The sequence below is a fragment of the Lissotriton vulgaris genome, unplaced genomic scaffold, assembly GCF_964263255.1.
Source record: "Lissotriton vulgaris unplaced genomic scaffold, aLisVul1.2 SCAFFOLD_468, whole genome shotgun sequence".
Lineage (NCBI taxonomy): Eukaryota > Metazoa > Chordata > Amphibia > Caudata > Salamandridae > Lissotriton > Lissotriton vulgaris.
The window spans coordinates 809,467-823,363 of NW_028241185.1; the positions used below are offsets into that span (position 1 = coordinate 809,467).

Sequence of the window (13,897 nt, forward strand, 5' to 3'; positions counted from 1 at the left end):
ATGAAGAGGTGTGTTGTGTGTTTAAACACTTTCAGTATAGAGGAAAGAATGACTATGATGAATTAAACAGTAGGAACGTTTATGCCATGGGTATGGACATGAAAAGATAAAATAATTAAAGCAATTACTATTTTACACAAAGTGTTTTTGTTAATTAATTTGATTTGATTGTAGGGTTTATTCAGGGCTCCAATGCCCAGGGGCGTCTAGGCGCTCTGCAGAGGGGAATGCCAGAGTTCCTGTTGAAAAAAAGGATTGTGTTAGTTTGTAAATAGCCAGGTCTTTAATAGCCTTCTGAATCCGAGCAAAGTTGGGCAGCTTTTTATATTTATCGGAAGCGAGTTCCATAGTTTCACTAAGCTCAGGACAAAGTTTCTTCCTCCTCGGCGAGCTTTTTTGAATTTTGGTGTTTGAAGGAGTTTGCTCTGTGTTGAACGTAGGTGTCTTGGTGGATGGTACCAGGTGAGATGTTGTTTGCTAGCATATATGGATCTCATTAAACCACATAGAGTTATTGTTGCGCTTAAACTGTGCCATTTGTTCTCAGGTTGGGTTTAGTAAAGTTTTTAGACTTGTTTAAACACGTGGTTTTGAGACTAACGCACAGTTGAGTTATTTGTTTATTTAGTTTTGACATACGTTGAACGGCTTTTTTACGGTATAACGCGGTGTCTATTAGACATTGACACTTGATGGTTAAGTATGAACGTCATGAATTGTCAGCTTTGTCTAGTCGAAATGTTATCGATCGAGGCTCGTTGGTATTCGAGGTGGCGAGTAGCGTTGAAACGGGAGGGCGGTTGTCGTAGTTACTCGTGACGTAGATGGAAAGGATTGTTATCTTGTTTCTGATTGGAGGGCATGATTGCTGAATTCTCCAATAGGGTGAGGCGTTAGAGTAGTTAAACCAGGAAATGTTGCCGCTTACACAAATGCGGGTTACTTCGAATGTTTGAAGATTACCTGGTGGATTGTTGATGAGCTACGTCCTTTGAAAAGCGGTAAGAGTTGGCATTGGAGTGACACGCGTTTCGTTTTGACTAAGGGCGGCTACACATATGGACAAGTCATAAAGTGGTTCATTCTTTGTCACGAACAGGTACTGGAAATCGACTGCGCGTTCAAGCGGGAGAGTGTCTACGTATTGCATTAACCTGGAGTAACTGCAGGTATGCATTTGAACTGCATTGAAATATCGACAGAGCTTATTGTTGTTAGAGTCTTTTTGCATATAGTTTGAGGTGACAGCTTGATTTTTTATGCATCATTCTTTTAAGAGTTGTTTTGGACCTAGAGAAGCTCAGAAGAAAGAGAAGAATTATTTACTTGTGTGTAAATGTGAGTAGTACCTACATGCTATCTAATGGTATTAGTTGTCTCTCTGTTCATGCACTTTGGGTGTTATTTCTTTAGGTGGAGGTGATTTAATGAAATGTAATGAACTATGTGATCTTGTTATATATATACAACCGGACTTATGCGCCTGTACATGTTATTTTGCAGCATTTCCCCTGACGAAGGGACCCTACTTTTGTCCCGAAATGCATTGGGCGAACCACGATACACACAAGAGAAACTAATGTACTTTATTGTATATAATGCTTTATATTGCTTTGTAAATGGAAAACCATGTGTATATTAATGAGCATAGAATGTTTTGTTGAAAAGGTTTGACTGACTGTCAAGATACATATGAATAAAAAATATGTGTATAAGGTAAAAAGTGAAGTTTGATCAATAGATTTCATTAGTGTTGTGCGCAGCTAAGTCTGTGTTAACAGATTGTTGACCAGCCATATTTTCATGTTATTTGCAGAGTATTAGGGTATACTCTATTAGTTGCAGCACACAGATCAAAACATAAGGTTTAGGTTTTGTTAAACAAACTGAGAAAAATAGGAGTGCTCGGTGCACAACAGTTCAGATTTCTTAACGTTACCCACTATAGCTCCAGAGCACCCACGCTAGAACTAGTTCAACATGTCCTTTGAAGCAATAGCTTCGCTAACAGAAAATAGAGCAACAACAAGCGGATACACAGTGGAACAAGCAGCTGAAGTATATGGTTTAATTGGTGAAGTCACCAATCTACAGGCGCATAGTGCATCCATAGGTCATCAATTGAAACAATTGGAATTTGCATCTAAACGTGAACTCAATCAGAGACTACATGCATCAACGTTGGTTCAATACCATAAGGTCAAACGAATCCCGAGGGGACTCAGATTATCAATTAAACCCATGCTTTATCGTTTAAAAAATAATCCACAATTTATGGAGAAATGGTACCAAATATTGAATAAATGCTCATTGGACTTAATCCTTCTTATTATTGAAGAATTAGCGAAAACTATTGATGAACTTAAAACTGAAATTTCCACCATCAGATCTGATCTTTCTGAACGAATGACTGAAGATGAACTTGGTAGATTTCTGAGTGATCTTAATATCAAATTGGATGAATACGTCAAAGAATTGCAGGAGACTAAATTAAGAAAGTTTAAGCGGGACACAATCGACTACAAGTTGAACGAGGCATACACTTGGGCAGAGGTGTATGCCCAGAGACGCTTTACTCGACGACCAACTACAACCTCCTCTGAGGAAAGTTTAGCCACAGATCGAGATATAGATTCATCCCGAGCACCCATAAAAACAGCACATCTACCAAGTACAACCCAAACAGAGAAAGCAAGTACCTCAGGCCCACAGGTGTCTTTTTTAACCGAGGTCGTGGAAATAGATCGTCCACCAGAACAAGAACAAACAAAAAAACAAGGAGAGGACAAAGAAAAAGAGAAAGAGAAACAACTGAAAAAAGGATTACGGAGTCAGGGGAAACCCTCGTAATAAATATCTCCAAACACTCTTTAACTAGTCATGAAGAGAGAATCCTCAATAAAGGCATAACATTTGTCCCTACCTACACGGGCTCAAAATTTGAAGATGAAATAGCTTTCTATAAGTTTATGAGAATTTTGAGACTGAGGAATTTTTTTGATAATGTAGTCCCTACAGATGAAAATCAAGGAGAAAAGAAGGTAGAAGTTTTTCGACCTAAAAGCACATTTGAAGCACCCACTTCACATAAGACACTGGACCTTTTTGAAACACTGGTAACCAAGGATTTGAAGAAATTGAACTACAAATACAATAGGAAAACACCGAATAAACTAAATAGATTGGAAAAAAGTATATTGGTTCAATTATAAAAAAAAACAGAGTTAACATTTCAGAAAGCGGATAAAGGGGGTGCATTGGTACTCATGGACACTGAGTTTTATCAAAGAAAAGTGGAAGAACACGTGAATGACACCAACACTTATTTATTGTTACAACAAGACCCGACAATTGAAATAAAAAAGATATTGCAATCTTTGATAGATAAAGCTATAGATGAAGACTGGATTACACCAAATATGGCAAAATTTCTCATGATACAAAATCCGAATAGACCAAAGATCTATATGTTGCCAAAAGTGCATAAATCATTGGAAGATCCACCGTTTCGACCCATTGTGGCAGGTTGCAACTCTATTTTTGAACCGGCTGGGCAAATAATTGATTATTTTTTACAACCATTCATCCAAAAATGGCACACATATATACAAGACACAACGGACTTCTTAATAAAGTTGGCATCTGTCAAATTGAAAGCAGGGAGAGAATACATTCTATGTACCATAGATGTTGTGTCGTTGTACACATCGATTGGACACACCGATGGACTTGAAGCTGAAGAATGGATGTTGTTGCAACATCCAGAAATGGAAATTAACCCAGTGTTCTTGCTTGAGTTAACACAGGTCTGTTTGAAAAACAGTTATTTCCAGAGGTCTGAAAGATTCTATATGCAATTGAATGGAACATCGATGGGCTTTACTGGGGCTCCAGTATTTGCCAACACCTACATGGCAAAATTTGAGCAGGAGCATGTCTTCGCTCACAAAGAATGGACAGAAAATCTTGAATTTTTTTGTCGCTTCATCGACGATATTTTCGTAATATGGTCTGGAACAGAAGCTCAACTACATCAGAATATTGAGATATTGAACTCAAGGAATCCACGTATTCAAGTAACGCATACTGTCAGTAGATCTAAAATAGCGTATTTGGATGTGATGGTATAACTAGATGGAGAAAGGATCAACACTTCTTTGTATCGAAAACCTACTGATAAGAATAGTATGTTGCTTTTCCAAAGTTTTCACCCTCAGAATCTATTGAAGAACCTCCCATATTCTCAATTCCTGAGGATCAGGAGAATAGTAACAAAACAAAATGAATGCTTGGATTACATTAACGAATACAAAGAAAACTACAAAAAGAGAGGCTATCCGATTGAGATATTGGACACAGCACAAAGTAAAGCAATTGAGAAAAATCGCACTGATCTATTAGTACAAACACACAAAGAAGCTCAGAGACGGAATGTGCTTGTCTCAAAATTCTCAGTAAATTCACAAAAGATCAAGAACATCATTCACCAAAGATGGGAACTTCTCCAGCAAGAAAATGATTTTCACAACAGTTTCAAAGACAAACCCTTGTTTGCCTATACTCGTTCAAAGAACTTGAAAGAATTGCTGAAACATCCTGAGATCCCAAAAAAGAAGGACTACAAAGGAATGAGAAGATGCACAAACTGTGTGCATTGCAACAATGTAATTGTTGGGAATATGATTACCCACCCTCATTCGGGAAGAACTATCCATTTGAAATTTGAAGGAGATTGTAACAATAATCATGTTATATACACCATCAAATGTCCTTGTGGACTCTTATATGTTGGCAAAACTGAGCGCAAACTCAAAATTCGTATTTCAGAACATAAAAGCAGAATACGAAATAAATCCATGACATCACCCTTAGCAACACATTGGCTAGAAAAAAACACACTATAGCTCAACTGAGATTCACCATTCTTGAAACAGTATTATTAAAAGAGGGTATTGACAAGAACAAAAAATTATTACAGAGAGAATCATTTTGGATAAAAATGTTGGGTACTCTGACCCCCGGGGGACTGAATGACCGGATTGAATTGAGTAGTTTTTTGTGAATAATATCATTACTGTGTCTCTAATGATAAAAATTGAATCTGTTGTTTGGAGTGTAAATAACTGATTGTTTTTTCATCAAAAAATTTGCACCTGATACAAATGTATTAGTAATGTTGGTTCATGACCTTACTCTTTTTTCTCACACTCTTTTTTTTCGTTTTTCGTTTATTTTTTTCACCTTTGTTATTCATGCACAAATCTGTGTTAGTTGGTAAGTGCTGGTTGCTAGCATATATGGATCTCATTAAACCACATAGAGTTATTGTTGCGCTTAAACTGTGCCATTTGTTCTCAGGTTGGGTTTAGTAAAGTTTTTAGACTTGTTTAAACACGTGATTTTGAGACTAACGCACAGTTGAGTTATTTGTTTATTTAGTTTTGACATACGTTGAACGGCTTTTTTACGGTATAACGCGGTGTCTATTAGACATTGACACTTGATGGTTAAGTATGAACGTCATGAATTGTCAGCTTTGTCTAGTCGAAATGTTATCGATCGACGCTCGTTGGTATTCGAGGTGGCGAGTAGCGTTGAAACGGGAGGGCGGTTGTCGTAGTTACTCGTGACGTAGATGGAAAGGATTGTTATCTTGTTTCTGATTGGAGGGCATGATTGCTGAATTCTCCAATAGGGTGAGGCGTTAGAGTAGTTAAACCAGGAAATGTTGCCGCTTACACAAATGCGGGTTACTTCGAATGTTTGAAGATTACCTGGTGGATTGTTGATGAGCTACGTCCTTTGAAAAGCGGTAAGAGTTGGCATTGGAGTGACACGCATTTCGTTTTGACTAAGGGCGGCTAAGCATATGGACAAGTCATAAAGTGGTTCATTCTTTGTCACGAACAGGTACTGGAAATCGATTGCGCGTTCAAGCGGGAGAGTGTCCACGTATTGCATTAACCTGGAGTAACTGCAGGTATGCATTTGAACTGCATTGAAATATCGACAGAGCTTATTGTTGTTAGAGTCTTTTTGCATATAGTTTGAGGTGACAGCTTGATTTTTTATGCATCATTCTTTTAAGAGTTGTTTTGGACCTAGAGAAGCTCAGAAGAAAGAGAAGAGTTATTTACTCGTGTGTAAATGTGAGTAGTACCTACATGCTATCTAATGGTATTAGTTGTCTCTCTGTTCATGCACTTTGGGTGTTATTTCTTTAGGTGGAGGTGATTTAATGAAATGTAATGAACTATGTGATCTAGTTATATATATATAACCGGACTTATGCGCCTGTACATGTTATTTTGCAGCATTGCCCCTGACAAAGGGACCCTACTTTTGTCCCGAAATGCATTGGGCGAACCACGATACACACAAGAGAAACTAATGTACTTTATTGTATATAATGCTTTATATTGCTTTGTAAATGGAAAACCATGTGTATATTAATGAGCATAGAATGTTTTGTTGAAAAGGTTTGACTGACTGTCAAGATACATATGAATAAAAAATATGTGTATAAGGTAAAAAGTGAAGTTTGATCAATAGATTTCATTAGTGTTGTGCGCAGCTAAGTCTGTGTTAACAGATTGTTGACCAGCCATATTTTCATGTTATTTGCAGAGTATTAGGGTATACTCTATTAGTTGCAGCACACAGATCAAAACATAAGGTTTAGGTTTTGTTAAACAAACTGAGAAAAATAGGAGTGCTCGGTGCACAACAGTTCAGATCCATTGAGCTTTAGACAATTCATCCCCATCCACTGGTTAATGTAGGACATGCATTGTCTGAAGCGATCAGCTGTTTCCTCGGGGCTACTTGAAATGGACACCACAATTTGGGTGTCATCCGCGTAAGATATTAGTGTGAAACCAAATTGCCTGATGATATTAGCTAAAGGGGTCACATAAAGGTTGAACAGGGTGGGGCTTAATGAGGAGCTCTGCGGCACGCCACAAAGCAACGTGAACTGCTCTGAGCAGGAGTTGCCAATCTGAACATATTGATATCTGTTGTTCAGATAGGATTTAATAAGCTTTTGAACAGTGTTCTTGACTCCTACCTCTTGGAGCCTTCTGATTAAAATGTTGTGGTTCACGGTGTCAAAAGCCGCCGATACATCCAACAGGAGCAATGCGGCCTTGGCACCTGTGTCCAGTATTGCCCGGATCTCCTCTGCTGCCATAATTAGGGCAGTTTCGGTGCCATGCCCTTGTCGGAAGCCATACTGAGAGGAACCCAACAAGTCTGCCGTGGAGATAAAGGTTGTAAGCTGAAGTTGAGGATTTTTTCCAAAACCTTGTCCGGGAAGGGAATCCTTGCTATTGGTCTGTAATTGCTATTATCACTGGGATCTAAATTGGATTTTTTCAATAAAGGAAGAATTGACACCCTTTTCCATGCATCTGGAAAGACACCTGAGATGATCATTTCATTAAAAAGTTTATTAAGTTGTTCGCTGATTATGTTCGGTGCCATGTGAAATATGCTGGGTGGACAGGGGTCTGAGGGTGCTCGGATTTAATTAATTTGATAGCCAGCAAGACTTGTTCTATATTAGGTGGAGTGAAGGAGTCCAATACCTTGATGGGGCATGGTGGGGTTGTGTCGGGAGTGACTGCCATGCCGTCGTCCCAGTCTGTGAGGGATTCAAATCTGGTTTGCACTTTGTCCTTAAAGTACCCTGCAACTTGATTGCAGAATTCCACACTAACATCCTTATTTTGTGGTTCAGGAAGTTTGACTAGTTCCTTCAATGTTGTGACTAGTGCTTTGCTGGAGTTGCCTCCCTGCAGTATTTTATCTGAGAAGTAGCTGCTTTTTTTGTCCATCATAATTCTTTTATAGGTGCTCAGTGATAGGGAGTATGAGGTTTTATCGGCTATTGCGCTTTTACTTCTACAGAGTCTCTTGGCTTTTCTGCAGAGTTGTTTCTGTTTGCGTAAGGCGTCACAGAACCAGGGCTCAGATTTCTTAGTGCGCTTGCTGGTGACGCTTTTTTCCGGTACTAACGAGTTCACTGCGGATTCTATCCAATTGGTGAAACTGCTTGTTGCTAGGTTTGCTTTAGATTTTAGATCAGGTTTAGAGGATGCTAAAGTGCATTGCATCTGCTGGGACCCTATAGTCCTCCAATTACGTCCTTTAATTATCTTATGTGATATGTGTGGGCTGGGAATGTGATGTGTGGTGGTTACTGTGAACAGGATGGCTCTATGGTCTGACCATGGAATTGGCAGAACCTCTTGTAGTTTAAGATGGGAATTGGATGTGAATATTCCATCCAAAGTATGAACGGCATCATGTGAAGGATGCATGACTTTCTGTTCCAGCGAGTCGCTGGCCATCATCTCTATTAATGATGCTGTGTTGTGGTCTTCTATATTTTCATGGTGGTAGTTAAAATCACCTTTTATGCAGTAGACCTCTGAGTTAGTGCTTGTTTCTATTATTGGGCTGATGATTTCCTCAAATTTGTTTTTACTTTTCGTGCTGGGAGGTGTATATAGTAGTGTATCGTTGAAGGTATAGTTAGAGCTTAAGGTGATTCTAAAAGAAAGTCGTTCGCAGTCAGTGCTACTTCCTGCCAGTGACCCTTTTACGTCCAGAGAGTTGTTGAATATGATCGCTAATCCCCCTCCCAGTTTGTCTTGTCTGTCATTTTTAGTAATTGTAAATCCTTGAGGTATAGCTAGGGCCAAGTCAAGATCAGAGGTGATATTTGCCCAAGTCTCAGTGACGAAAGCCATATCTACTTTGTGTGCAGTCAGCAGTTCTGTAAATTCTATGTTATGTTTTACCAGGGAGCGGGTGTTGATAAGCAGACCTATGAATGTCTTGGGGGCTGGTGTTTGCCCACATGAGAGATTTTTATTTTTGGAGCACGCCTTTGTTTATGCGAAGAAAAACTTAGTGTTCCAGTGAGGGCATGACGAGCTCTTTGACTGATGGCAGGGAGGTTCTGGATTGGTTTTATTAAGACTCAAGAGAGTAATATTAGAGTATGTCAATCTTGTCCCTGCATTTGATAAGTGACGGACAGGGGTTGTGGCCCTGGGTTCGGTCCAGGCGCGGACGGGCGCAGACAAGCTTGCCTTTGGCGTGCCTTCGGAGCGCTAGCAGCACGCCCGCTGCACGCATGCTGCGCGTTGAGGCAGGCATCTGTTTTTATGGGGCAAGGTGAGCAGCTAGTCTGCTGACCTCCGTAGCGTTTTTCCGGAAGTTGCTAATATCGCTTCCGGTGTGCGTCAGTTCCCTCCACACAAACAGAATTAATGAATTAATTAACAACTGTGTTTATGACCTTGCGGTGGATATTCAATTGCTGAGATTTAACCCGTTTACCGCGGCGGACATTCTGTCGCAGTGAGGGCGTTTGATGAAATGGGCGGGGCTGCATCAGCCGTTCGCAGCACTAGGGAGGTAGTGCTCGGGAGCACGCAACAGGTTAACCTCAGTGTTTGTTGTTTCAGACATGTTATGATTGTGGTTTTCTGTAGTGAAATCAAAAATAATAATAAACTTCAGAAATTCCCCGACTAAAATGAGGTTAACGTGACATTACCGGTATGAAACAAAAACTAACACGCACTGGTAATGCCAATAGGTCTGGCTTTTAAGGAATGTTGTATGGCAATGTGAGTTAATGAAGGGTTGGGGAGCACTCCGTTCATGTATTTATCCTCAATTTTTTCAAAATGGTGCTGCGGTTACAAGGTTTGTCAGTCCCTTGGTGTGAAAATCTTATTTATGTTGGGTATGTCAGCCCAACGAACCGTGCACTATCCACTTGGTGCTATGCACCTAAACTAATTTCATTTGTTCAACAAATAATAAACCTTATGTGTTCTCAGTTTCTTATTTTTATTTTAACTCTTTTTATCTCTTTTCATCTTTTGTGTATTTTACCACATAGTAAGCTCCTAGGATGAAAACTAGTGTATCCTAAAGCATTGTTCTTGTCCGTTGGTTTTGTGTATAATTTTGTAGAAAAACCTGATGCATCTTTGTTGATCCTCACATCCAGGAAATCTATTGTTTGTGAGTCTATCTTATGTGTGAATTTGATCCTTGGGTTAATTGAATTCATCATCAGGATTAACCTTTCTAAGTGTTCTTGAGTGCTGTCCCAGATCAGAAAAATATCGTCTATAAAACGACAGTACATTTTCACGTGTTTCCAATCTGCATTACTCATGATGTTTTCAGATTCAAATTGGGCCATAAATATATTGACGTAGGCCGGCGCTCCCGCAAATCCCATAGACGTACCAATCAGCTGGGCGTAATGATGTTCTTTCCAAAGAAAATAACTGTTGTGTAAACAGAACTTTAATAGTTGTAACAAAAATACCTTATGAGTTGACAGTTCTCCCATTTTTAAGAGAGCCCATTCGATTGATTCAAGGCCTGCTTCATGTGGGATCGACGTATAAAGAGCCACCACGTCTATAGTACATAAAATCCACTCTGGCTGAAAGCCCTGTTGTGTCCATGTCAATTTGTTTAGAAAATCCGTAGTATCACGTATGTATGAACCCCAGTTCTGAACGTATGGCAATGTGAAGCATTACAAGTACAACATGGGAATGAACATGTATTTGTGTGGAAGTAAAGAATTGTAGAATAACATTGTTGTAGGGTAAAAAGTTAGAAAAACGCCAGCCCTAAACATCCATGTGGGTTAATTACTACCCTCTTCCTATCTCTGCTGCTGCTAGAGAAAGACAAACACAATAAATTATCTAGTTATCTAGGAGAATTTTTCAGTATTACTGTGTCATGTGTGCACCCCTGTAAGTTCAACCTCCGCTAGCTGGATAAATAAAATGATCACAACTGCAGTGGAGGGCAAGCACTTTTCTGCCCAAACAAAACATGCACTCCTTGCTACCAACATGTGGGCTGAGCAAAGCCTCTCTCTAGTGATACTCACATAATTGTCTAGCGACAGTTGCGCTGTCAGGCCTGACCATATAAACTATTTAAATTGTCAAGGTAAATTTACCTACGCAAACCACTAAGCACTGCTCATAACCTATGACATGAGGTCACTGCTCGCATCCAAAAGACATTACTGATGGCATTTCTAAAGACATCTCAAATTACATCATTGGTAAAATCATTGATGGATCACACATGGCATCACCAGTGACAGCATCTTAAACATTTTGGACATCATTTATTTAAGGAAACAGGGACCAGAACTTCATATGGCATACTTTGCACATTGAATTCAATGATATTTAACCAGATAGCCCCGGTAGGTGAAATCAGCAAAACGATGTTAAGGTTTAGTAGTTTTCCTACAGCTTTGTTTCAGATTCTATGTAGTTTCCAAATCACTGGGGGATGCACTACAAGATAATACATGGTTGGCATAATCTAAACACAAAAGTACTTGATTGATGATGACTCGTACTTATTAGTGCAATCTTAGGTAAAGAAAGATTTGACTTAGGCATCTAATCATGTAAAAGGATCCCTTTGTAACTTGATTCGCTTGAGGGAACAGGGAGAGATTCATATCTCTTATCAAGCCGATATTCCTTACTTGGGTTGATGGTGTAGGAGGTGAGTGGCACGGTTTTGTCCAGATGGTAGATGTGTGGGTGGCGGTCCATTTACCACACACTAATATCCCAGTTTTTGTAGTGTTTGGTTTCAGATGATTTATTTTTGTCCAATGATCAATCTCTCTGTAGAAGATGTTGATGCAGGCCAAAGTAAAAGGATAATAGCAGAAGGAAGGTAAATTACAATCTAAGAATGTAAGTAAGGAAAAAATCTAGGAAGCAACAGTGCCATGGAATACTATGGACCTGAGTCTCTGGTGTACAGAATGATGCTGATGCATATCAAAAGTGGCAGACAAGTTGAATGGCAGAAATGTTGCTACTCCACTGGAATCCACTATAGCCTTTATTTCGTCCTTTGTATCAATGAATGCAGATTCTGGGCTCCCACCTGGATAGAATCCTATCTAACGGTCTGGGAGAAGACTGTTTTCATCTGCGTAAGAAGACAATTGTATGTAGGGAACAGTTCTGATCAGTTTGACAAGGACACGACAATAGTTCAAAAAGACTATTTTGTCAGTGCCCATTTCCTTTATAGAATAGACTTGATATATGACGTTTTGAGTTCTTCCAGAAATAGGCCACTATCTGCAAAGTTATTGTCAATGGCTTTGTCTGTGATGGCTGTTGTGCTATTGATGAGGATGTGCTTGAATGATCCTGACAGGGCTCCATCAAGTATCATAATGTGCGATAGCCTTTTGTGAGAATCATTAGCAGATAGAGATATGGAGAGTAGATTTTGTGGAGTTTTAGTTGATGCCGTGTGAGGTGAGGATCCTCCTCGGTTTGAGCTTCAAAATAGGTTACAAGTGTTTGGCTTTGGTGATGAAATGGTCAGCAGAGCAGTCACATAGATCTTATGTATGCGGCTAGTTGTGGTATGTGAGCAATCTGGGTTTAGGAATTCAATGATTATCTTATGAACTTCCTTGGTTGTGAGAGCTACTTCATAAATATGTTGCAGTAGTAGTAGAGAATTCTCACCTTTCTGAGTGTGACATTGTATATATGGCACAGTATGTTAATCCCTGTTTTTTCAGTGTTTATCCAGTGACTCTTGAGATAGATTCCAGATCCAGCATCATCCCAACAAGTTTGATGGTGGTGACACAGAAGCAAGGAACGTGTAAAGGAACAAAGCCTAAACAACTGTGTCCAGAGGAATGCCACACAGGAAATTTGGCAGCTTCATCCAGGGGAAAGACCTAAAAGTCTCTTCATCACAATGCAGCAAAAGCCTTTTGTTTGTGTTTTCTATTTAATGTAGTACTAAAAAAACTGTTTACTAGAGTTAGTAAGGGCATGTTCAGGAGCTGTCTTTACTGGCTAACAAAATGGTTTCTGCCAGTGATTTTTATTTGAAATGTATTATTGCTGATCACAGACATGGGCCAACTCCAGGACATATGCATGTATGCTACAGTAAAACGCAAACCAAGCAGTTTGCCTTTTCCCATTTTAAGGATGAATGTGCAAGTCCCAGTGAGCAGAAAGAAGGGACTGGTTGGTAAGGTTGACATCTAATTTCATGCAGCCTTTCTATTTCAGATGTTATTAAAGCAACACTTAAATTTAGCACATGAGGATGAACAAGTGACTGTCGATCACAGTAGAAAGTGTTTATTTTTTCAACTTACTACAACATGTGAAAAAAAAGCAGTAAAGAACAGTGTTGAAGTAAGGTCGCTTTTGTCAAAAGTGTTCAATTTAGCATGTGAAACGTGTACTCTCTAAACAGAAGTACAAAATCAGCATTTGGGTTGTATCAAAATCAGACGTCAGAAAAAATGATGTATACAAGAGTTTAGTTTAGTGTGCTGAATAGCGATATTGAAGCAGGTTCAAAAGAAGTTTGAACCTAAGGATACGAAGTAGGAACGGATAACAGATCATAAATGAGAAGGGAAGATGGATGAGATCAAGGTGGGCATATTTCAGACTCTAATACTATGAAGCCACTATTTAAGTGGCTCCATAGTATTCTCTCACACAAGTCAGAATAAAATCATTGAGCAAACTTAATTCCAAAGAGGAAGCGGGACAAATGGTTTCTCACTACTCACCCACTCTAGATGTCTATCTGCAGAACAAGTAATACAATTATTTAACATGAAAGAAGAGAACTATTATTTTATTTTTATTTTGATCCATACCCATCTCCATCAAGATGTATCTTGGTATCACTCCAGAGGTGTAGCACCATTCCAATGGTACACTGCTTGCTGTTGTAAGAAAGAAACCAATACTTTAATTTAGAAGTATGAGTCATGAATGATACAGGATCTCAAAAATCTCACAACATAGCTAGA

General features: G+C 39.2%; 1 protein-coding gene across 1 annotated transcript in view; it reads right to left on the reverse strand.

The window, feature by feature from the left end:
- Positions 1 to 13,897, reverse strand: part of SSH1 (slingshot protein phosphatase 1) — a 320,878-nt gene that overhangs the window by 130,498 nt on the left and 176,483 nt on the right. The window contains exon 6 of the mRNA XM_086948044.1: positions 13,742 to 13,810. Coding sequence (XP_086804170.1) covers positions 13,742 to 13,810 — 69 coding nt within the window. The remainder of the gene's footprint in view (positions 1 to 13,741; positions 13,811 to 13,897) is intronic.